The following is a 27,089-nucleotide window of genomic DNA, read 5'->3' on the forward strand; positions in this document are numbered from 1 at the left end:
TGAAATGGGGTTTTCTCCGGATACTCCGAAGCCCACACTCTCGCGCAACATCGTGCTAATGAGAGTGTTAAATATATGTTGCAATAGCTTGTTTTTCAATCTTTGTAAAAAGGCAAATTTAAACTAGTCTACCTGAATATAAGTGCTTGAAGGATAAACTCAAACGTATGTTTGCTAATATAAATTAAAACATGAATTATTAATGAGTTTTTTTACCCGTTTTTTTTTCCAAAATGTACAGAACAAAATCGCCATCCTCGACATTCTTTCAACCGAAGAACGACCTTTTGTTTTACTCTATACAGGCATATGCACACTTCTTCAAATGATTTATTCGTGCCAAATTTTGTAAAGAAATATGCAAAGAATACATATTTTATTCCAATTTACAGTGGTTCCGTAAAACTTCGAAAATGTTTGGTATTTCAAGTCAAGTGGCGAATTAAATATGCTAGTACATTCCTGCTAATAAACAGACATATCTGTTTATGAAAATAGTATCGCCATCAGATTAAATCAGAACTTTATGTAGATATAACGGCTGTTGACGTAACAGTAATGCACCAGTCAATTGTAACCACGCCCTGCCCCCCTCCCCAGGTCTGGGGGATACCGGGGATAGCCGGGGAAATGGGTCGTGTTTTTACCTTTCAAGTGGCCCCGCAGTGCCAGGTGAATGCGGTGGTTTTGTCTTCGCTTGAAATATTACGGGGAATGGGCCTTACCTAGGGTTCCTGAGGTGCGGGGGCATTTGTCGGGGATTTTATCATCTAGTCGTCCCCGCAGGGTGGGGATTTTAGCCGGGGTTGGCTGGACCGAAAATCAAAGTCCCCGCTATTCCCCGGACCTGGGGGCCGTGGTTACAATTGACTGGTGCATAAATCGGTCCGCATAAAATTCCTATAAATAAGTCTGCAAAATGCGAATGCGTGATACCACTCAATATGTGGACAGACAAGAGACTTTCTTTGTCTGCATGCTCGAATCAAGCTTATTTAGTAGCGATCGGTTCGTGTCGTCGCGAAAAAACGTGAATAATAAGTATAGGAAGAAGCGGCGTAGTTCATGCCTTTCTCAAAGTGTACATAACAAACTCGCCACCCTCGACTCTGTTTCAGTTGTTTAACGAAACATGTTGCACTTTGTTTTCTGACAGTATTGCATGTAACAACCATTTATTGCAAAGGTTTTTATTTGTAAAAGACTGTTCATATACTTTAAATGGCTTTTATATAACCAATTGTATTTGAATGCAGTTCAGCACTCTTGTTCCTATTAAAGCCAACCGAATGGTCACACAACATGCACATATAAATATACATGTACTAATAAATATATGAAATGCCTAAAATTGTATATTGGTACAATGTCATAGAAGACGGCATGGCTACTGCGAAATGATATCATAGAAAACGTTCCGTTCATAAATGATTGACAAGAGTTACAATATACTATTTTCAAATTGTCTGTCCCCGTTGTTGCCATTGTGTTATTAATTCATTACAGTTTTAAGAACAAAAATCCATTAAGCTGTTCTTACTTATAGTATCTTTTATCTTAAAAGTAGGAAACATAACATTGTTATGCCTGAAAAAAGCACATACTTGTGTTTGCAACAGTCTTTGAATGTATTGTTGTCACGCCAAGAGAACTATATTTGGTAAACTGTCATTTTACACGGCATGTGTAAGACAATAATTAACATACTATAAAAGTAAATGTGTCTGCAAGTCCATTATGCGTTTGAAGAGTAAACCGCATTTTAATTTGCCTGATTTATTTTGTCTCGGTCACTCTGACATAATGTTAATGCCTGTCAGGCGCGTAGCTGCCTATACGCTAGTACGCGGCTGAATCAATATGATTTTGACAAAAAAAATATTAAAAAATCAGCCAAAGTTGGAGTATGCGTACTTGTCTTCATGATCCTAAAACAGTCCATTCTCTAGTACTACATAAAGCACCTCAGAAAGCCATGAATACACCAAATTGCACCATGGTTTTCAAAAAGATTCGAGGGGGCATGCCCGCGGACCCCCCGAGCACAATTATGAATCCACATGAATAGAGGGCTAGCAACGCCCCTGCCTGTAGCAGACACTATTACGCTTAAATATTACCGAATAAAATGCAATTATTAATGTATTTCTGCAGATTTTATCCAGTATCTTAAAATAGCCGAACAACAACTAAAACATTCTACTGATATGGCATTAACGGCCTCTAAACAAAGGCTTTATGACATTTTCTCTTTGATATATTGTTGTATAAAACACCATAATCAGGTTAACAGAAATTTCCAGACGAAATATGACCATTTTTACCCATATAATAGAAGATGAATATATGATCAAATCGTTTTCGCCAAAGAACGGAAAGCTCATTTCAATCACAGGATGTTTAGTTTAGCAGAAACAGTAACGACTCTTCAAACGACTTCTGTAACTGGCTTATGAGATTGTTGTACATTTTTAGATATAAGTACAGTCGAAATTCGAAGGCTCGATATTCTAGGGACCGGCCAATGTAGTTTGAGCCTCGAGAATATCGAGCCAAGCGGGATTGCTTAGAGAATGTTATTTTTTCATTTGTTACATAAAGTCTTATTTACCTCGTTTGTTATTGGTTACGCTATCTCCGCAAGAGAAGGAAGAGTATTTATTGGGCATAGTTACGCACCCTAAATTTCGTAATATGACTTATTCGATTATTAAAAAAAATCATTTTATTTTTTATTTATAATAAAAAAATACATTTATGCGAAAACAAGCAATTGTAAACAGTCGGTAACACAAACATAGCTTAAAGGTTATATAAAAATGCATAGTAATTTAGGTATGGATAACAATTAGAGACAGAACTTAAAGTGATGGCATGTTTATTCAAACTGTTAAACCATTTAAATTCGATAATAATTATAATATCAGTCAAGCAATTTTAATCGATTAGCGCCTTGTGCTAAATGAAGCCAATCAAACAAATCAAGGTGTGAGATTCTTAACTGAACCCGCGAAAATGACATCGACCCAAGCATACAAAACAAAGTGTGAAATTCTTACTTGGGACCGCGAAAATGACGTCGAGCGTGGAGAAATATCGAACCTCAAGATATCGAGCCATCCGATCAAATTTTATATGAACAAAGAGTAAAAAAAAATCGGTCCTGTTAATCTGGTTCGAGCCAACGAGGATATCGAGCCAACGAGTTTCGACTATAAATAACAACATTTAAACCGTTAGTAACGCTTTAAGTCATAAACTATTGGTTTTCGAACTGATTTTTGTTATATGAAACTCTGCGATCTAATATTTTGTCAACAGCTTTTATCACTGGCCCCAATTTCTCGAAACCTCTTAAGCTTAACAGGCTTAAGTAGCTTATTTCAATTACTCAAAATACATACTTGAATCGAATTTTGATAAATGAAAAATGGTTTAATTTAACTAACATATAGATAATTCCTATCTAAAATATAAAAACTCTTAAAGTAGTGAATATAATCCAAATGATTAAAAACCAAAAATAGTGAGTTTAGCTTAATCCTGTTATAACGGACTTAAGAAGTTTCGAGAAATTGGGGCCAGGTTTGCAGATATTTAAGCAAAAATGTTCTCATTCCAAGACAAAAATTAAATAAAGTTGTAAAAAAACGATAAATCTGTTAAAGTGCAGCTTTAAAGGATTGTATTTTATATACATATAAAAGGCATAATTGGATATCAAACAATATGGTTATAAGTATCCATTAGAATAAAATAAATTGCATCGATATCCCGAACTAAAAAGGTGCACCAAAGTATATATCTCAGTCGTGTGACCTGGAATCAAAATCTTTAGCAGTGAGTGAATATTAAAGGTTTTGCCGTGTATTCTAAGCCGACTTGGGCTTAATCGGCAGCTGGAGCCTTTAAATACTGTATTTAGATCCAGCAAACACCTGTACGTAAACACTCAGACAGGCAAATCAAGCATATCAATCATCTCCACTGAGCAGACGATTCTAAGCAAGGCGATGGAGTTACTTAAAGATCATGGTCTCTGCCAAAATTCCAATACAAGATTGCACTTCACAAGTTCACGTATAATCGTTTCGATCTTTTTTTTTAATTTTTGACTAATGACGTTGTCTGTTTAGTTTAAATCAGTGATTCTACTCTAACATCGAGCATTACATAACTATTATTTTATTATTGGATTTACATAAATATAATGAACACTTTACATTCCACAATGATCTGACTCTTGAATAACAAACGGTAGCTTAATAGATAAAAAAAAATGTAATTTAACTTCTGAAGCATTGTGTGGTAAAGTTTTTCACTGTTCAAAACGTCTAAATAGCTTTTGATCATAGTACAATTTCCCAAGAGTATAGTCACCATGGCTCCGGTATTAGCCGCATAACTAATCTTGATACAACTTTGCGTTTACCGGATTTCTTATCAAGCAATCTACTTTTAAACCCAAAACATAATATTCAACATTTTCGACATTTAGACTTTGTCATTTTATTGTTAAAGATGCACTCTTACTCCCAAATAGGATTTACAACAATTAATACAATTGTTTTAATTTACCAAAACGTATAAATAAATGCCGAATACCTTGGTTTTTATGAAGAATTCATATTTTGATTTGAATGAAAGGTGCAGAAAACACGGTATTTGTACCTTATAACACGATAGTAGATATTTTAGCCTTCACACATTATTTAATATTTATGTCATTTCAGCTATCAAATACACGGTTAAAATCTTGTATTCAGTAATTCATAGTTTCAATAAATGCATTATTTAGTAATTCGTTAAAGGTTTATCACGCAAAACAACTGTTGTTTTACATGTGCATGTACTACATGTCACTTGAAACCTTCTGGTATCAACCTCTTGACATTGCAAGAATAGCTCAGATAACGTTATATTTTTATGAGAATTCTCTTTGGTGTTATTACATCTAGATAGTGCGATTTCGTGTAACATTCCTTAGCCGGAAATCTCTTCTTTAATGTACAGGACAGTGTAATCGAAGTTATTTTGGGCCTTACTCCTACTCTTGAAAAACAACACAAAATCATGTTCAATGTTCCCTGAAACATAAATAAGACTAAAATGCATACGCACTGATAAAAAATGCCATTCCAAAATTACCTGAAGCTGTAGTATTACAGTTTAAGCATTGGGACTTTATCAAATGTATTGATTTGTCATTGATTTTAGCTCTGACTTGTATGTCAAGGTAAATAAGATATGATGTAATCGCCCTCCTATCCTTAAAACACTGTATAAGTGTTTCAGTCTTGAAACCGTTTTTTTTTTACAATTACTGATATAAAATTCTGCTCTCACATAGCAAACGCAACTGATATGTGTGTCACTTTGTATGTCATTAAATTAACATTCTACACAAATAAACCCTGTCATGTTACCATAATTAGACAAATGTATTTCTTGATTTTGAATTGTTCACTTTAAAGTTAATATTTCAGGTGCTTCAAATACTTTCAAGTGTAGCTCATATAACAAACAGCATCCCGTGGACCTGTTGTTTGAAAGTTGAATCACACAAAGTTTATTGTAATTGTATGTTTAGGGACACATCATCAATAGCTCTGGACTTGGGATTATAAAAAAAATCAAAATCATTTAAATTCCTAGTTTAAACCTTATTTACGTGACCCCAACCCCAACAAAAATCCTTGCTTTTGAACATGGTCCTTGTGCTTTTATTGCCCACTGGAGTCTCCTACCTCCATTTCCCAAAGCATAAACGGTGCAGACTCTTCTTCGTTGAACACATCCCTGGTAATTAGCTAATCTATCATCTGCTATAAATTGTGCACATCGCTATGACACTAGGGCAACAAACAACAGTTTCATAGATGATAATATCAAGTCAGTCCTTAAACTAGGATTCTAAGCTTACACATGACATGCTAAGGATTGACAAGGGTGTAACTGCACTGGTTTCCGTTCCAGTAAATGTTATCGTCAACGATCTGGGGTATCTGCTCTCGAAAAGGGATGCAAATATTGTATTAATTGGTTCTTCATTATTCTCTGCAAATTTATATATCTTTTATATTATACCTTATATAAATGTGTCCATTCTTTCAGCATCAAAAGTTGATCGGTCTGTACGTATGTCAGTGTATTTTAATAAAAATCCAGTGTTTTCGCCGAAAGTATAATGCAGACCGCTGACGTTATAAAGCTGGTGAGTGTTGCCTGCGATGTTTTTTCGCTAGTAAAAATAACTTTGTTCAATAAAACACATCAAAAAAGTTTAAACCTTTTGAATGGTACTACAAAGTGCTCGGTATAATGTATGAAATATAATACACTTCTTCGACATAAATATGGCATAATAAGGACCGGGCCAGTCAGCCCCAAAGGGTGAACGGACCTTCGGGTGCTGATTGACCGGTCCTTGTAGTGTCATATGACCCTCACTGGTGTGTAAGTTTTCTTCAATATATACATATATTTATGTTTACAAACTATCAAAGCTAAAAGATGTGTTCGTAGTTTGAGTTCGTTATATGATATTGTTCGTTTTCTACACATAAACTGATACAGAACTAGGCATTTATTATGCACATAATTGTAAATAAGATACCTTTAATCGATGAAACATCCACCACCCATCACAGACAACGGCCTTTAATAAATATATTTTTGAAAATATTTCTGAAAGAGGATAAGATTGATTGAGAACCATTGAACATGCACCGACCTCGACCTTTCAACGTTTTCACCACACTGGCATTTTCTTCAAATTTAACGACAATAATCTGTACAAAAGTCATGCCTATCACTTGCTTTCAAAATATAGGCTTCAACTGTCCATTTCAGAATATTGTTGATAATGTAGTTTGTCTTTGAGAACTAAATTAGGGTAACTCAATTTGCAGCCACTTCTTTTACGGAGTACCATGACCTCTTCTAAAATATGAAAACGGTGTGTCTTTTTATGGAATAGAAACCCGATATTTCATATGCAGACGTGTAGAATGTAGTACTGGGGATATTTTGTCGACACTTTATTTTCATAAAAACATAAATTGTTGAGACAGAAAAAAAACAAATGTATGCATTTAGTCTTTTTTAAGTCGTTCTTGACTAAGAAACCACCGCGAGATCTGTCGACTGCTGCCAATTCGCTCCTCGTCTCCGAACAAAACACAGGATTCCGATAAACAGTGTTTCCCTAACATCCTCATTTTAATAGACCTCAGGTCAAGTTATGTCAAGACATTTCCTGATTTAATTAAAACAAGGAAATACTTATTATTTGAAGATAACATCTCAGTTGGATACAGTATTTTGTCGTTCAGTTTAGACAAAAACTTCCATACAGCTTGAAGCCTTTCTCTGAATTTCTCTTTCTTTGTCAGAAAATAATACAAGTGTATGTTTTGACCTCATTTGAGCATCTCATAGTCTCGAGGGGGATTTGTTAGGGTTTCAGTGATGGCGATATGCCAGTGGGTATTAAACAGACACATAAGGGAGGCTAAATTAGCATATCTGACTTGATACCTGACTCAAGGGGGACGTTAATGTAGGATACTTTATTCCGCTGCAAATTGCAGTGAGGTCAAGCCATAGTTGAATTAAAAGGCGAGAGCAAAACTATCAAATGTCGTCTGTCGTTAAGCACTTGAAGTAATCCTGTTAACAATTTGTAAAATCCAAGGGTCATTTTTTAACCATGCTTAGGAAATGGTACGTATTCACTGTTTCCCCTAAACTTCTTCTGGGATTCTTCGCAAAACTGAAGCATGTTAATTGTTTACAGTTGCTCGTTAATAACTTAAAGATGTTTATGATATAATATTTATAATCATAATAATGGTAACAATACATAAATACATTATTATTTAAAAGACGACATAAACGATAATATGCATTCATTTTCATGTCAACCGTTTGAAGTTGTGTCCGATTATTGATTGTTTGCCACTGCTGAGGGCCGTATTAACTTGTTTGCCTGTTACTTTTATTTTGGACGCCGAAACGGCTTCTGCAATTTGTTAAACGACAACTCCAATAACGGATAAATCCGATATTGGATTAGGAAAACGACGATATATATTTCATCGAATCTTGGCAGGAAGTTCAGTTATTCTTTTTAATTAAAAAGACAAATAGAATAACTGAATTTTTAATCGATGTTTTGTTCATATTACAATGAAGACAAGTCACAGGAGATCGGTTACAAAGAAAGCAAATTAACAATGATTGACAGCTAAGGATGCTGTCGTCTGGCGGCAGTTGAATCTCAGTCATGAACCGGATGTTCAATGTTTAAAATAGACGTTTAATGAGCTATCAAATCATATTGACAGCTATTCAGAGTACATTTAAAATATTGCTGTGACATAAACTATCAAGAAAGCACAATTCGATTTATCAAAATGTGACATTTTTGTTGATATTGATTTTCATACGAAAAGAGGTAAGAAAAGCGTGATTCTTTGCCTGCGACCTAGGCGCGCTCGCTCCATTTTCCATAGATCGCTAAGATAAACTCTGACATAAACTTATCATTCAGGAAATATATTACAAAATAGTTTTCTGAAACAGTGTTAGAAATAATTGGAACAAATGAATTCTTTAACTTATATTTGGAATTCTGTCATCACAAGTTGGTACTAAGAGGCGGCATTTTGTAGAGCGCAAAAAACTAAATCATTTTTATATGTATTTTAATGATCACAAATACGTTTTATGTCCGTCGATACATTGAAAGGAGAGAGCTTACAGCCATAAATATAGAAATGATAAAACATAAGACATCTGTTGAATTAGCAACATAAATAAAATAACGCAAATATCTCGAATTCATAGCATACTAGAGGTTCTTAGAATGATTATTTTGTTATATTTCATTGTTACTGTCAGCCTTAGCGTTTATTTACAATGACGGTGATTAAATGTTTGGTAAAATCCAGCTGCTATAATTCTTAGAATACTCAACGCTAGAATGCCACGGAAAAAAGAGAATGTATTGAATATGACTTCGGTATGTGTTTAAACAAACAGCCGAACAAATGAATTCAGTATATGTGTATCTTAATAAACCATACTGCTGAGGATGTTTAATTTCTCAGATTAGTCGAGGCTTAAAACTGCCCCGGCAAGGTGAGGATGTTTAATTTCTCAGATTAGTCGAGGCTTAAAACTGCCCCGGCAAGGTGAGGATGTTTAATTTCTCAGATTAGTCGAGGCTTAAAACTGCCCCGGCAAGGTGAAGATGTTTTGATTATGACATAGGTATGTCAAACTTCTCAATTTCAATACCGTTTCTAAGCAGACCATCATACTGAAACCATGCGATAGTTTTGTATGAAATATGACCTAGCAGAATTCCTCCTCTTCGGCAGAGTACGACTTTTACAAGAATATGTAAGGTTGACACTGCATTTATGACGTTAACACATGTCACCTTCGTAAATGTGTTATCCAACCCTGACATTACAAAAGTTAACATCAATTCATTTCAATTCTTTAAAATATTCAGACGCCCATTCTTAGTCGAAAAAAAGGTACTTATACTTGCGTGAAAAGGATGTTAACTCTTCTAAATAAGTTAAGGACAACAAGTGTAACACCAAACACAAAATACCAAAAAATAGATGACACTTATCCTTTTCATATTTCTGCATTTCATTAAAGCTTAAACATGAATTAAGGTAAATCTTTAAAATGTTTAAGCTTTTGTAAAGAAAACATAATTTGATTCATGACAATACAAAAATATTATTTTTGTACAACAAAAATATCATTTTTGTACATTCGTTTTTGTGCATTACCGGTTCAATTTATGTGTACCAACATTATCATTAACACAAAAAAAGCGATCATTTTAAACGATACTTGACATGAAAATCGTTCATAAAACGAAGTCGACTTTTAGCGAAAATAAATATATGCCTGAAATACTAGTTTACATGTATGTATAACTGAGTACATTCTGTAATAACTGACATATATGGACAAAAAATCTACCTACATCCCTATTTGATGAACATACAAAAGAATAAAGGATTTCACTGTTTTATTACATATTACAAAGACATCTGTTCTATTTATCATTATAATCCTCCAAAATAAAACAAATATAGCGGTGGTATCAAATCAGGACACAAACTGACATTGTGTCTAGTGTCTGCATTAAGGTGCTTGTTTTATATTCCCCGAAAAGTGTTTTCGTGGCGAAGATATATTACTGGTATACTAACTATCTTTGAAGCATTTTGTGTAAGCGGCTTAAACATGCATCAATTGTAGACTACTATGCCACTTTTAGGCAATAGCGAAATTGCGATTGAGTACAGTGTTAATACATTGTGGGACTTTAACAAAGCGATTTTACGTATTTGGTTTGTTTTGGATGTTGTTCTGTTTGCAATACAACAGAACCTTTTGAAAGAACATCGTATTTTTAATTTTTGAAATGTGGCTAATATTCTGGCACACAATTTTATTTGAACACGTAAGAAAAGATATTGTAAGCATGGTTGAACAATACCTACATCAAACAACAACTCACTGAATAACAAAGCGATCTCAACACAGCAAAACAAGACAAAAATAAACGCACACCCCTTTACATTACATCAAATGGTTCATATGTCACACATTGCGCAAACCAATTTGGAATTGCCAGTAATATAATTTAGAAAAAAACATCAATATGAACATTGCAACAAAAGCTCACATGTATTTAAATGGAATTTTTAGAACCTGTAAACCATTATATTCTTTTTTCAGGAGATCGTGTACATGACTTCCGAGGAGCAAGTCCGAGCCAGAGTTCTTAAGGCCTGGGAATGTGCAGACCTCATGAATGTAACACATGCCAACGAAACAGGTAAAATACCCGTCTGTTATCATTAATCGTGATACGGCAATAAATATTACCATAGTTTATTCTAATTATCCATTATTATTACAATTCTGATATCAATTCATTTTACAAGTAGAAACCATCTTGGCCTTTCCGAAATACCAGATGAACGTTCCCTGGTAGGGCTCAAACCCACATCATTTTCTTGAATTGCTTTTTTTCCTGGCGGTGCAAATGCGTATCTTTTAAATACAAGTTATCTAAATTTACTTTCGCGATAAATTAAAATAAAAATTTAACAACATCTGAGCTGTTTCCCAATATTTCACAGACCGCTCAAAAATGATAATATTTATATTCTCTTCCTCTAGCTTAAGTGGAGAAATCGAATCTTGCAATATAGGCCATCGAGAATATAGGAAACACGTGCTTTTATAAAAACAAACAAGAATATAGCTTGAGTGTCCTATGTAAAAAGGGCCAAAAACCTTTGATCCAACGACACAGAAAATACAAAAACTAGTAATACTGCCCACACATGAAACAAATGTTTTAACCCTTGTCATGTTTTCGAAATTATTCACTGAATCCAGTCACTTTCCTTTTAACAGAATGTTCAATAGTTGTTTCATTATTGAAATGATCTATGACTAATTGATGGGATTTAAAGAACTGTTATCTGATTCTATAAAATTTAATGCTAATAAATAAGACACATTTAGCAGATGTGCAAATATCTAGAGTTAATTTTATTCTGAAAGAATTATGGCTAAGAAGTGTTTTGATTAAGATGTTTTTACATTTATCTCCAGGTGCCGGGGTGTCTGAGCTCAGACTAATTGCTTATCAAATGAAATGTAAAAAAGACAATCAAAATAAAAAGATGGAGTTTTCTATCAATAGTTTTAATCCAAAATTAAAGTACATGTGTGTTGTTCATGGACAATCCCGCTACAGACATACGTTTTCATTTTGTTTAAGCTGGTGTTTTAAGAATTTTAGTCAGTTCTTTATTATGGTGTTGGTAGATTTAATATATGTTATGATTTAAGTTTAAAATGAAATTCATAGACAAAATCACAAAATTTTGGCTTAAATTAAACGACCAAAATGCATTAAGAAATTGCTGCTTGACACACAGAACAAAGTTCCAACGTAACGCATGCATAATTGCGTATATTCACTCAGGAGTATTAATTTTTCAATTACAACAATCTCATAAAAAGATTAAACTGACATTGACAAAGATTGTTGATAACAATCTTGTTCTATGGAAGTACTTGAGGATTCTTAAAAGCATATCACTCTTGCACGCACACCGTGATATTTAATGATAGGTAGCGCCTCGTTAATCAAAAGCACTAGTGCTGGAATGTTTTCACTGTTTATCTAAAATCGTTCCAATGTTCCAAGTATACACTTATAAACCATTTGTAACAACATGCATATATTTAACATTGTCACGCAAATGGTGTGACATTTCGCTTCTTAAAATTAACTTGTCCAATTCGCATCTGACAAACATCTTTATTTCAATTGGGATATTGATTGATGAGGCTACCAACAGTCCATTTTAACTCTACTTTTATACTGAATAATATTAAACCTGAGGTAACGACTTAGTTGTTATACGTAATATTCTTTTGTTTCACAATATTTTTGGTTATCTTCTTTTGTTTTTACTGCCGTAGCTGTATGATAACGTTAGATTCTGAAAGGCCAAGTGCTTTTAAATTTGGTTATCATTAAGCTTTTTTTCAACTGGAATTGCACTTGTAGTTTAAGTCAGTCCATACTTTTGTACTGTTCGTTCATGGTATGTTCAGTGGATCTGTGCTAGATTCAAGCAAGTCCGGTGTTTACTGACCGTTTAAAAGCGGTAGCTATATATCATTTTTAAAGAACCGGAAAGTTTAATATGTTATCTGTGTGTGTTGCCTTGTGACCTTGACTAAGGTGCACAGAAGTCAAGTTCCGTTTTTGGTTGTTTTGATTGGTCTTGTAGTGTTTTAAGTATCATTAAAATGACACATCTACTTTATAAAACTGAATAATTAAAGCATTGTTCGCAAAGTGACATTAACCCTTTTTGTTACCAAACATTTCTAAATAAATGGAATGCTATTTAAACCTTGTAAAAACTGAAATTGAAATGTCGTCTATTAGCGAAACCCTCCTGTATAAATATATAAAAAAAAATATTTCCTTGATGGTTTGTATCCGCGTTAATGTGCTAAGCGGTTACCAATTATATAGTTCCCGTATTCACTAATTTGCACGTGTCGGTTTGAAATGGATCACTGACTATTACCATGATTATATATGTTGAAATTAACAACGGAGTTTTGTCTGAAGTGATTTTACTTCACCTGATTACGATTTCACCATTACGCACGATTGTTGTATGTTTATAGCAACAATAGGCCTTCCTTGTTTTTGCAGTTAAAACTTTATTATGGGCCAGGAACCGATACACCATACGTTGAATACAAAACAAAATACAGGGATAAGCCCAGTAGTGAAAAATAAAAAAAATAGAATACAAATAAATCCGCCCAAACAACAACGAACTATATACACACACGCATCACAATTGCTTTACCGTTTAATTATTGGATAACCGTACAAGCCTTTCTTATGCAAAGATGTATATAAGAATTATTCTCTTAATAGAATCTTTGTACGCATTTACATATTTTTTACATTTAGCGATCACAAGAATCTAATTTGAGTATTGACGCAAACACAATTTGAACATGTGAGAGGTGACGCTTAGTCTGACGCTGATATCTGGGATATGTTATATTGTTTTATCTGTCTGATCACGAACACTCTTGATTGCTTAACCATACATAATATAGAATTCCTTGAGGTATACATACTTAATGTAAAATCATTCGCGTAAACACTTTCTCTAACAACTAGCAAATACCATGTATCATTGAAAGGTAATCTTGAATTATTTTATTGTTTTGGTTGTTGCATTAACACTCAGGAACGTTCATTGTAAATAATTGTCGGAGTTATAAGCTGAATCGTCGAACAAACATCAGCTGAATATGACTAGAATTAAATCTTAGGTGATGAAAAGTCATTACTCAACGCTAAATACATTACACACTAAATTGATTTTTTTTATATAAGATCTTGTCTTGAACACGAACTAAGTAGTGATAGTACATTTAAAGGTAAAGCAAGTGGAAAACAAAGCTAAGACCCCAAATAACTTAATGAAGGGCAAAAGACGTACATGCTATACAAACGGACCTTACATTAAGATAAATTATCGAAAAAATGTTACTACTTATAATGGTGCCGGAGGGTGTTAACGGCTGATTTAACTAATATATCTTTTATAACCACCGGAAAGCTAATATAATAGTGCACTGTACTAACCATTCTTGTGTTTCCAAGTGTTTGTACTCCCATATTATGTATTCACTTCTATATCTGGGGAATTATAATGATTTTAGAGCGGCCATGCACACAGGGCATTTAAAGAAAATTTATACTTTTTGTTAAGTATATTTCGCTCGTTGATTCAGACTAACCTGCGATATACCAAAAAATGGTAATATTTTGTACAAGCAGCTACCTAGCTTTGCGCTAAGCATTACAGGGAAATACTTAGAAAAGGGTGAACTTCGAATTGGTTTAAACCGAGGAAATTTATACTCGTATATCTGTCTTTACAACGAGAACGGTAAAGAAGAGCCGAGAGGTATATTCGCAAAGAGCTTGCTTATATCACTTTTACTTGAAACATTTTAATGACTGGGTTTGACTGGAAATTGCAGACACTTCTATAATTGTATACCTCATTTTCGTCGCGATAGCGTAAAGGCGTGGGCAAGCCATAATGCAGCATATTATCGCGTGCAGACCTTTATAAACTCCAACAAACATAACTAGAATATTCAGGTCTGATAAACACCAGACTGGTAATTAGATAAAGATATGTTTTTAGACAAAATAATGTATACGCTACTAATAGTATTTATTTATTTTACTATTAATGGCATTGTTGTTCGAAGAGTAAGCACCACGAATAAAACACGCAATTTCCGAACTCGCGATGGTCTGCGCCTACATAACAACACATAATATCCGTTTCCCCTATCCGTGATAAAATTACATCCAGAAGAGGCAATGCTAGATGCAATGTTTGTGCCTTAATTTAAATTGGAATAAAGTTTTCTCCAGCATTTGCTCACATTTCTCGTCAAAACAATGATTAATTGCACATACTGCTTCATTTCGTTGTGAAGATTCTACTTCTTGTCGAGGACTTCATTTTGTTTGTAAAACGAAAACCCTTTTTGTACTTAACATGGATTTAGATCTAGCATACTGATGTCTTAACACATACTGTAATGAAATAAAAATGAAATTACAACTCTATTTAGAGGCACAGGCCAAGGGCTCAGCAGTGAACGATAAATTCATGAGAACGTAAAAGTAAAAAACATTTCTAAGCCCCCAATAAACTCTATTTATTGGGGGCTTAGAAATGTTTTTGACTTTTACGTTAACATTTTGCTTTAAATGTCGTGTGGAGGCCCATTTTAACCAATCTCATTCAAGCCGAGATCACCATCGTCGGACGCCGGTTATGGCTGGTGTGTTATTGCCTGCTAATTAAGACGATGGTGTTTGCATTTTCAGACATAAAAAACCATGAAACCAGAACATAAGTTTGAGACTGTGCTTGAATCTAATTGTTTGGTATTAATACAACAATCATGATCAGACAGCTTTAGTTTGAAAGGTTTAACCGACACCAAGCGTTTAAATAAATAATACTTAAAAGTACTTAAGTATGACGTATGGGTATCTCTTATTTGGTATTTCACATATAAATATAGTGTCAAACCAGTTTTTAAGAATGCTGTATAATTCACTTACTAACAGACACATAGAACGTAGACTGAAAGTAATATTATATTACGCTTCATAAAAAAAAGTTATATTATTCGCTAAGTAGCCAATGCAGCTTTGGAATTGGTGTACGGCGCAAGCTCACATGGTTATAAATAATAAATGGCCCTTCACTTGCAAAATCTAACTTAAATCACTTTAAGTTCATTTTAAGAAAATACCAATATTTCAATATTTAATTATATATTGTATATATATTATACAATTTACCAAACTTGGTTACAATCTTAATGAGCAATAACCTATATTGGGGTCGATTAATTACAGTTATTATTAATAATTCTTGAATTATGGCAATGAAATTGTCAGGATGTTTTCAATTTCACTTTGGCCGCTCTCCTGCTTAAGCATATCTTATCCAATCTTCCAAACACGGCCACACTATTTATGAGCATACTATCTTTGAATTATTTCGATGAACTGCCAAGTTTTTATTTCTCGATAGTTCTGGCCCTTTAACTGGCATCCTTATTTTGGGTGCTTTATTACTAATCCTGATATCCTAATTTTCACAAAACTTAATTACATCGTTCATGGGTACATGTTCGCAACATAGTTCGATCAAGTGCTTGCTTTTGTAAACATTATTAACTGTGTGACCTTTGAATTTTAAAAGGCTTACAAAATTCACTTACATCAATCTAGCAAAAGCCTTTATAATCCAATCTTTTTTTCTCTGGGTAACAATTTCTCAGGTCATAATATCTCGCATAAGTTCCGTCTACATATAGATACCATTTCTCATTTTGATTTCAATAGTGAAACTTATTGCCCTAGTTTAAAGATAGCTCTTCTCATGTGAACTGATTGTTTGATCATTTGTCATTCTAAAAAGTGGTCGCTACATGCAAGTGACATATTTGAGACGCGGTTTTCAAGTTAGGGTAACATTGTTTCGCTACTCTTAATATGACGTTCTAAAGGCTTCATGACGTTGGTTACCTTTAACTTGTTGTTTGTTCCCTCTGCAGACCCACCATCTTGTCCCGTGATATGGGACAATATTATGTGCTGGCCTCTAACTCCAGGCGGTTCACGAGCACAGCAGCCTTGCCCAAACTACATCAACAAATTTAAGACACATGGTGGGTGACTTTGCTCTCTCAATAAATGTTGTTTCCGTTAAACATTGGTAAAGGCGTTCAAAAACGTATAATCATTTAGTTGCAAATTAGAAAAGGACTATGTTGAAGCATGTAAGTAACATAACAACAGCAGGACATCCTGAATAGCTAATTGGATAAACACATCATGTATCATTGTTATTAATTTATTCGTTTTACGGTCACTCCAACGTGATATTTTATGCACCTAGAGTAAGAAAATTTTAATGATATTGATAATTGCAATAATTCTATGTCAGCTTGTATATTCAACAGAGTTTGCGAGTCGTGAATGTCTTCTAAACGGAACGTGGCACGATCCACGACCAGGCAAAAACACAGAAACAGGGTGGACTAATTACTCGCTGTGTACCAGCAACGAAAACCGCTCTTCACCCATACACAACACATCCAATAAGTCGCCCAAGATAATTGTCTTGATGAAGGTATATACCCACTACTCTAGTAGACAAATTTAAAGTAGTAGCAAGCCTGCATATTAATTGCATGAAGTAAACTGTAGCTTATATTGTTATTTGTATTAAGTTATGTTTAAAGAGAGCGTAAAGATACATCTCTGGGATTGGTTTTGGACAATTATTGATTTTTTTTCTAAGTAAAATTAATGATTAGTTTTGGACGATATATAAAAAGTACAATATCCCCACCTTTTTCTGATTTATTTAATTTTTTAAAATTGCAATGTACTTTTCTACTGACAAAACATATTCAATGATTTCCAGGAACATCAGGCAGCTTTCCGGACGATGTACAACTTCGGATTTTCTCTGTCCCTGGTATCCCTGCTCCTCGCTGTGTTCATAATGATCTACTTCCGGTAGGAGTTTTCTAAAAGTATCAATGTCATCACTTATATTACTTTTTGTCTATTTGTCACAGTACCGTTTGTGTAATCAAAAGTCATATCGTTTGGTGTGATACTTTTAAATCGCAATACATTTACATCGAACATACCATTTTCATGAAAAATAAGATTTATTCCAGAAAATTGCTCAAGTTATATGGCAATCCAAAAATCGAAAATTCTTACTTGAGAACAAGACGTCTGCAATGCGACACATTTAAAGTGTGATGAAATATCAATTGACATATTACAATAATCGTATTGCTGTCTTTGAATTAGTGTAACACAGGTTAAGTAGCAATTCTTTTATTTCTCTTGTCTCATTATCCATTTTGGGATTTTTACATATGGTTAATAAAATTGTTAATCATGATCGTGTATGTTTCTACATTTTTTCACGTACACCGATATTACAAATCTATATCTTATATGGTTTTGTAATAATATTTTAAAACACACATTTTTTGAAGCAGTTTTAAAAATGCTATGCCTAAAAAAACCGTCCCAAACGTCAAATTGCTGGGATATAATTTTAATGTATGATTTTCTATGAATATAATATTAAGATGTATATGAGTTCAATTTAGTAAGATAAGTTTTACACAGTACACTTGATTTAATTGTTTGAAAGTGATACACCAAAAGAGTCTCCGGCTAAATGTGAAAAAAACGCAAGGCAATGAACTTCAATGAAGTTTCTTAGCATAAATAATTTTAGTTCACGGTAATATCTCGTGCTCAGCGGCTGTAAGTGTGTCATGTCATAGTTTAATTTACAAAACATTATGGAAAGCGAACACATGCCAGATTATCAATATGTTTTGTGGACACGCCTCTCATAATCTATCCATATGCACATCAAAGCAGATTGTGTAAATCTGTATTCTTTACCAGGACCAGGTGTTTCACAAAGCAAGATATTCGTATGCATTTATTCCGATAAACAAGATATACATATGCATTCCATTTGATAAACTATGTTGCCGTGGATATATCATGCAAGCGGTGATATCTATTGACTTACTTTTAAGACAGAACAAATAAAATGCTAATAAGATATGATAAACAATTTTGGTAATACAACGTCAAGCATCATTCATATTTTTTAATGCACAATGAAATGCAAAATCCGTTCGAGCCCTTGTGTCCTGCATCTGAACAGGGTTTTGATTTTTTTTTATTCATTGTATTTTAGTTTTAAAATTAAGATGAATAAAATATTGGTCTTCTGTCTCGTACAAATGTATTTAATATCAACCGGTCAGAAAAGCCAGTCAAATAACTCAGAAACCTTCAAATACCCATCACTTAGACCATTGACAAATAATCCCATTTCCTTTCTCAGGAAACTCCACTGCTCCCGTAATTACATCCACATGAATCTATTTATCGCCTTCATTCTCCGGGCGGTGACCAACACGGTACGAGAGAACGCATTTGTCCACAACCTTGGGTTTCCTATGGATGTTGAACTGCAACCAAATGGCGAAGTGGTCTTTACTGATGGCCCGGTAATACTTTTTTTCCATTCCTAAATGTTAGATTGATGGTGGGTGTAGGTTATTATCCAGATGCGTTAAGATTCTGTACTATACTAATAAAGAAAAAGGCAGCCAAATCTGATATGTTTGTTTAGTTTTGGACTGAATGCAATTGGTGCGATGCTATGATTTATTGGTGGATATAACGTTTGGTTAGTGCGTAGTAAGTTAAGAGATGGAGAAATGATGTTTATGATGAGTTCCTTTTTTGTGTTGTTTGTTTTGTTGTTTGTGTATTTTTGTATTTCCAACTTAGACATGTAGTTTTAATATTGTAGAAGAAAACAATCAAGTTAATACTTCGTTCCAGGGCTTGTCCTTGTATTTCAATATGAATCAGAGTAATGGTATATATTGTGCAAACCAACAGTTCATTTCTTTTAAAATGCTGCTACAATAAAAAGAGCGTTATTTATTAAATACAAATCTTGATATATCAACAGCGGATTTGGAGTGTGTCATAGAAATCTGAACTACGTTTAGATTGCATTTGTGGATGGTCTCAAATCATGTCCTGAAAATAAACGAATAAACTTAATTTATTTTGAAAACAAATCAGGTCAAAGATTATTTGTGTACTTCGCATGGCAAAGCATATACTAAAATTCACAATGCATTTTATATGTTTCGCAGCACTGGGAGTGTCGGCTGTTTTACGCACTCCATAATTACGTGCTGATGGCGAGCTACATGTGGATATTTGTAGAGGCCGTCTACATTCACATGGTCATCTTCATCGCGGTTTTCACGGAGAAAATCAAGGTCATCTGGTATATCCTTTTTGGTTGGAGTAAGTAACTGGTATAACTGCTGAATGTTATAAAAAAAACTATGGTCTTAACACATGTGTATTGTCATTAAAATGATAGATTTATCGAAATTTAAAGATTGATTATTAGCATTTCTTAAAGTCAAAATTGATATATGGCTTTTTTAATTGTCGTTGTTTCTCTCCCCTCAATCGTTTAAACCTATTTAAAGGGTTTGGAAGAAAAATATATTGTTTTTATTATTTTATGATAATAGTCAGGCTCGTCTATACAAAGGGCTTCGATCGGTATAACACAACATTTGGTGATTGAATCAAAAATAAAGATATCAATTTTGTTGATTGAATCAAAAATAAAGATATTAATTTTGATCGGGGCATTTTATTTCTAAAATCACCATATAAGACGAGTCCTAAAGTAGCGTATTAAGCAATAACTAAAATTTCAATAATTTTTAAAAGTGGTAATAGTAAGCACAAAAAACGATTGGTTTTGTGGCTGTCGTTTAGATTATCCAGTACGCATATGCAGTGAAGTTTAATCTTTTTTTAATAATTCGGGGTCAATTAATATAACTTTTTATTCGTGGAGGGATTTGAGGGTATCGCCTTTACTATTTCTGTCAACTAAAAGTCTAAATAGAATAAAGACTGCTAGCTTTAAACATTATATCTCTTATAATATTCTGATGAACCTTTCTTCCTGGATGATTTGAGGGTATCGCCTTTACTATTTCTGTCAACTAAAAGTCTAAATAGAATAAAGACTGCTAGCTTTAAACATTATATCTCTTATAATATTCTGATGAACCTTTCTTCCTGGATGTATCTTCTAACATTTGTATTTCAAACAATGTTCTGGCCTGGATGTATCTTCCAACACTTGTATTGAACGCTGGTTCAAATGCAATACTATTATTATTTCAGTGTTCCCTTTACCGTTTGTCATAGCGTGGGCAGTAGCGCGAATCTACCTCTACAACCAGTAGTAAGTCACGTGCCTAATTTCATTGCAGTGATTTTTACATTGAAATTTAATTATGTCACATCATTCACGTCCGTAAGAGCTGTTGTGTATTTTAAACGCTTAAATATATTTTTATGTATGATTTCTATGCTGTTGTGTCGTTTAATGTTTCTTTTTATATAGGTTTTCTATTAAAATAACAGCCATTTTCATATCGTTTTAACTAATTGTATGCAATTGTTGAAATGTAATGCAACAGTTAAAGAACGTTATTCAGAATGCTTACGATAAAAGAACGGCCCATAATTATAATAGTATTTATAAACTTGTATCAAACACTCTCAGTACGGTACAGTAATTGTTTCTTTAACACAGTATTGTTCAACAAATAACGAAACGATTTCAAAAGAAATTATTCCATTTTATATTTCAAAAGAAGAATCCATATGACCTTCCTTATCCAAGATATATTTAGATGCTTTATACACTACGATAGTGTTCATATGATCTGCGAAAAAAATAGTAGTGTTTAATGATTCAATTTCCTTACTGATGCAAATATATGCGGTTGAAAATCTTGCTCATATTATTGCCTTGTTGATATTATGATCAATTAATTTTGTTTTCTATATATTATTTACAGCTGCTGGAGTTTGAATGACAACCAATTGATATTAATCACACAGATCCCAATTTATATTACGATTGTGGTAAGTAAATATGTTGTTCATATGTGTGTTAAACGAATTTTTCTGTAAGATAATTACCTGATACTAAATATCTCTGTAATTTCTCTTCATTGCTCTGCGATTTATTTAATTCCCATTTACTGTCTTGACTCTACCACTTGTTCGTGAAATTGCTATTGATTATGCAAACAGCGAATTGATATTAGAACCAAAATGCATAACCAGCTACCCGATCGAAAACATCTACTCGAGTCCAAGATAACAATGCATTTACCAGAAACCTTGTCTTATTCTTATTCCAGGTGAATTTTCTGTTCTTTATCAATATTGTCCGGCTTCTGCTTACGAAGATGAACGCCGTCCCGCAGTCGAACACCAACAGATACAGGTAACTAATAAACTCGTTCTGGCACATGATATTATTAATGGGTTTTGGGAAATTGTTTGCCAATTTCATAATGGAGAAAATAACTTATTGTTACGACGCGACATTTGTCCATTGTTTTGACGAGGGATAGTGATGTAAATCATCATGCCAACGTCTGTTGCTATTTTTCAGTTAAATGTATTGTTTAAAACAATAAGATAATAAGATGTACAGTGGCATATATGTTGACGTCAATAACTTATGTTTGGTTGAACGATGAGGACTATAGTTATTGCCATGTATGTTCTTTGTGAATTGTCTGTTTGTCTTTGGCTTTTAATTATTTAAATATTAAAGTTAAATGATAAGGAACAAAGATTGTAGTTTTCCGGCTGCTGATCTTATAGATTTTATTCCATTATGTTAACCAAATTATTCCAAATAAACTTGCTTTTGGATGAACATCTGTCAGTTAATAATAAGAGTTGATTTTGTCTTCAGAAAGGTTTCTTTAGTTCTTACTGCTGTTTTTCCGACAAATAATTCTTGCGCTGAAAGGTAAACGTGTTTGGCAGTCTGGACAGATTTTCTCATTTAGGGAACAAATGTTCAAAAGAGATTTCGAACATTTCGATGATTTCGATGCAAATAAAATCTGCGATATATCCTTGTTTTGTCAGAATTAATCAAGTAACTTAAGGTTTATACAAATACCATTTTAATTAAAACTGTTTGATACAATATTGCAATTACGATTTTACAATCATATGGATCAGGTTACTGTCAGGTTTTGGGAAAAGAACGATATGAAAGTGTTTTTTCATCACTTGTTCAAATTACAAGATCTGACTTCTTGCAAATCACCAAGATAGCATCTGCGTTATTAAAACAGTAACTTTTGCGTATATTCATTTTTCCTGACTGCGGAAAGCGGTTTGATTGCGAGATATGAACACATGAACAACGTACATTCAACAAAAGTATACAGTCGACGAACTATAAAGGGTGATGAACAGACAACAAACCTTCATTAATAATAATATACATACGACATACATTCAGTATAGTATTTAAATGTAGACAGCATACCTCTGATCAAAATTATCCTCTTGTAGAACACTCGCAAAGAGCCTAGTGGTGTTGATTCTACTGTTTGGTGTTCACTTCATCATCGCTACGTTGCCAGCAGACGACATTGATCCCGAAGGAACCATCTCGTTTGTCTTGCTCATCATTGAAATGTTCTTTAACTCCTATCAAGTACGTCAACACTGCTATTTTTATTTCTATTTTGTTGGGTATGATGTATAATTGTGTTAATTTTACGAAGTCAATTGACACTGTGGTTTTTCGTTTTAAGTATAAAGAGTATCTTAGAAACCATTTCATTCGACATGGGACTCCTCGATAGACACTTAAAATGGGTAATTTGTTTTGATATGATTTGCCCAATCAAATGATACTTAAACAATTTGCTGTACACATGCGAATATACAATTTTGACCGACCTTTCGCTCTTAAGGGATATGATAAGCAGAAATACTGTTTGTTCACAGTTAATAAAACTAGTGTTATAAAGTTATGAACCATTTTCAGGGTCTGTTCATTGCTGTTCTCCTTTGCTTCACAAATGCTGAGGTAGGTGTTTCTTAATAATATAATGATAATTTGTTTATACATTTTCTGATTTTCAGGGCCACATGTTATGTCTCTTTAATAGAACTATGAACACGTGGGCGCCACTAGGCATACAAAGTTAATTTCATTAGCGATATTAAGAGCGAATTAACATCCTTTCTTTCATGCTTTTCGACGACATATGGAGTGTAATCTGTGAAATAACAACAGTTATCAAATCACTGCAAATTCAATAGTAAAAATATAAATTGTAAGATCTACTTTTAAATCTATTGATCAAAATGTAAAATGTGAATTGTTTGTCGTTATTTTGGTAATACGAACCTCCCGGAAATTTCACACAACAATTAAGAGATTAACTGATGATTGTTTCCGCCCACGCCCAAAATGTGTCAACTAGCTAGCGCGATCTTTACCCTTTACCTGAAAAACGAACTGCAAATCAAACTGGTCTCTGGCAGTAAAGGATGACTGAATTCCTATGTATCATGAAACAAACTTTAAAACTAAATACATGGTTTTGTCCTCTGATTATCCGCAATTGATTTGCTAACACGTTCGACTTTTCATTTATAAATGGCGGCGTAGTAATTTGGTCATGTTTCTTGTATGTTCTGTGTAATTTAAAAGAGATTTCGTGTTTTAACTTTTATAATTTGGAACATACATGCAATAATAAAAGTGCAGTCATAAATTTTCCTAAAATGATTGCACTTAAAAAAACGAAAGAATAATAAATTATAGAAAAAATATCGAAGAACTTTTCTAAACGAACCGGAAATAAAAATTGACAGTCTCATCAACAGCTATAAGTTTGCATGAGGGGCGTCCCACGGGAAGCTGTGTTCAAAAACACGGGATATTATTTATCTTAATAAGAACGTATGAAACTCTGAAAACAAACGTAAAAGAAACAGAGAAAAATTGTTGATTTTATTGTAAGGTCATGTTAAAATCCTCTCGTCGTCATAAAAAAAACTATAATTTCACTCATTGTTTCCGCGCTCGAGAAAACATATTGTTCTATGACATTCTTGAAATAAAATACGACCTTACACTGAAATCAGCAAATGTCCTCTATTGAATGGAAACGGCTAATTAATAGTTATACCAGTTGACTAAACAAACTTAGCCTTACTGTGCCTTTGTTAATTGTATGTCTTCTGTGATTGTGCTCGTATTTTGCAAATTGTTATTTTCATTTGCACTACATCTTGTTGAAATTCGTTCAATTAATATATAACAAGCGGCGTTTAAATTATTGACTATCTTTCAGGTCCGGACTGAAATCAAGAAATCGTGGAATAGACTAAACCTTCGGCGATGCAGCAATGTTTCCCGAACTAGTCAACACAACCATAGACGTTCTTTTAGCACCACTGGAACGAAAGTGTCGGAGATCAGCCGACTTAATTCTTTAAATAAACGTTATGCTTGTGGTAGGAAATCCTCGGTATCGGACCTAGAGCAGACAGTGCCACTGTCCAATTCTCTCGTTCGGCCCTCTGGTAGCAAAGACTGTGATATAACAATAGAATCAAAAACAATTGATAAGCCTGACAATGATAAGAGAGCTACAGCTAATGGCCATCTTGCGTTTAATCCGGACGAGTTTGAGTTAAAAATAAACGTTGTCAATATCGAATGTACCTCGCGCGATGGATTAAGTAGAAACACAACATCGCTTGACATTGAGACCTTGAAAAATGGGTGCACCATTAACACAGAAATAATTTTAAACAACAACGTTCATGCAACTGAAAGTGAGGAAAGAGAAAACGAAGAGGGGATTGTGTTCATGGATGGCTCACAAACATAGTCTTTGGTGATAGTGTCTAAATTTATTCTTTTTGCACTGACACTGTACATTTGTTCTCATTCCTGTTTGTCATTAAACTATTTTAATCAACGAGTGATTTACTTTAATACAATTTTATATTTTTTTCCTGATTGATTGCTCAGGATGTATCATAGAAAGCATAATGCCGATAGAGTACCGGTAAACCAGCAACATTGATCGCAAGACCCCGATTAACAACGCTTAACCGCCGGTGTCATTGATGGTAGTATGCCGATAAAACAGCAACATTGCATGATCCCGATTAATAACGCTTAGCCGCCGGTGTCATTGATCGCAGTATGCCGATAAAGGACCGCTTAAACAGCGACATTGATTGCATAATCCTGATTAATAACGCTTAACCGTCGGTGTCATTGATGGCAGTGTGCCGATAAAACAGCAACATTGCATGATCCCGATTAATAACGCTTAGCCGCAGGTGTCATTGATGGCATTATGCCGATAAAGGACCGCTTAAACAGCGACATTGATTGCATGATCCTGATTAAGAACGCTTATCCGCCGATGTCATTGATGGCATAATGCCGATAAAGTAACGCTTAACCGTCGGTGTCACTGATGGCATAATGCCGATAAAGTAACGCTTAACCGTCAGTGTCATTGATGACATAATGCCTATAAAGTAACGCTTAACCGTCGGTGTCATTTATGGCATAATGCCGATAAAGTAACGTTGAACCAACGGTGTCATTCATGGCATAATGCCGATAAAGTATCGCTTAACCGTCGGTGTCATTGATGGCATAATGCCGTTAAAGTAACGCTTAACCGTCGGTGTCATTGATGTCATAATACCGATAAAGTAACGCTTAACCGTCTTAACCACCGGTGTCATTGATGGCATTATGTCGATTTAGTAACGTTTAACCGTCGGTGTCATTAATGGCTTATGTCGATTTAGTAACGCTTAACCCTCGGTGTCATTGATGGCATTATGCCGATTAAGTAACGCTTCACCGTCGGTGTCATTGATGGCATTATGCCGATTTAGTAACGCGTTACCATCGGTGTCATTGATGACATTATGCCGATTAAGTAACGCTTAACCGTCGGTGACATTGATGGCATTATGCCGATTAAGTAACGCTGAACCGTCGGTGTCATTGATGACATTATGCCGATTAAGTAACGCTTAACCGCCGGTGTCATTGATGGCATTATGCCGATAAAGTAACGCTTAACCGTCAGTGTCATTGAAGACATAATGCATATAAAGTAACGCTTAACCGTCGGTGTCATTTATGGCATAATGCCGATAAAGTAACGCTTAACCACCGGTGTCATTGATGGCATAATGCCGATAAAGTATCGCTTAACCGTCGGTGTCATTGATGGCATAATGCCAATTTAGTAACGCGTTACCGTCGGTGTCATTGATGGCATTATGCCGATTAAGTAACGCTTAACCGTCGGTGTCATTGATGGCATAATGCCGATAAAGTAACGCTTAACCGTCTTAACCACCGGTGTCATTGATGGCATTATGTCGATTTAGTAAC

At 34.1% G+C, this 27,089-nt stretch overlaps 1 protein-coding gene across 1 annotated transcript in view; it reads left to right on the forward strand.

The window, feature by feature from the left end:
- Positions 1–25,638, forward strand: part of LOC128229011 (parathyroid hormone 2 receptor-like) — a 37,089-nt gene extending 11,451 nt beyond the window's left edge. The window contains exons 2-13 of the mRNA XM_052940676.1: positions 10,777–10,876; positions 16,762–16,875; positions 17,170–17,339; positions 17,637–17,731; positions 19,104–19,269; positions 19,933–20,089; positions 20,996–21,056; positions 21,679–21,745; positions 22,027–22,112; positions 23,207–23,351; positions 23,688–23,729; positions 25,006–25,638. Of these exons, the coding sequence (XP_052796636.1) occupies positions 10,777–10,876; positions 16,762–16,875; positions 17,170–17,339; positions 17,637–17,731; positions 19,104–19,269; positions 19,933–20,089; positions 20,996–21,056; positions 21,679–21,745; positions 22,027–22,112; positions 23,207–23,351; positions 23,688–23,729; positions 25,006–25,548 (1,746 nt within the window). The 3' untranslated portion in view covers positions 25,549–25,638. The remainder of the gene's footprint in view (positions 1–10,776; positions 10,877–16,761; positions 16,876–17,169; positions 17,340–17,636; positions 17,732–19,103; positions 19,270–19,932; positions 20,090–20,995; positions 21,057–21,678; positions 21,746–22,026; positions 22,113–23,206; positions 23,352–23,687; positions 23,730–25,005) is intronic.
- Positions 25,639–27,089: the final 1,451 nt, after the last annotated feature.

Source organism: Mya arenaria, chromosome 1, assembly GCF_026914265.1.
Source record: "Mya arenaria isolate MELC-2E11 chromosome 1, ASM2691426v1".
Classification (NCBI taxonomy): Eukaryota; Metazoa; Mollusca; class Bivalvia; order Myida; family Myidae; genus Mya; species Mya arenaria.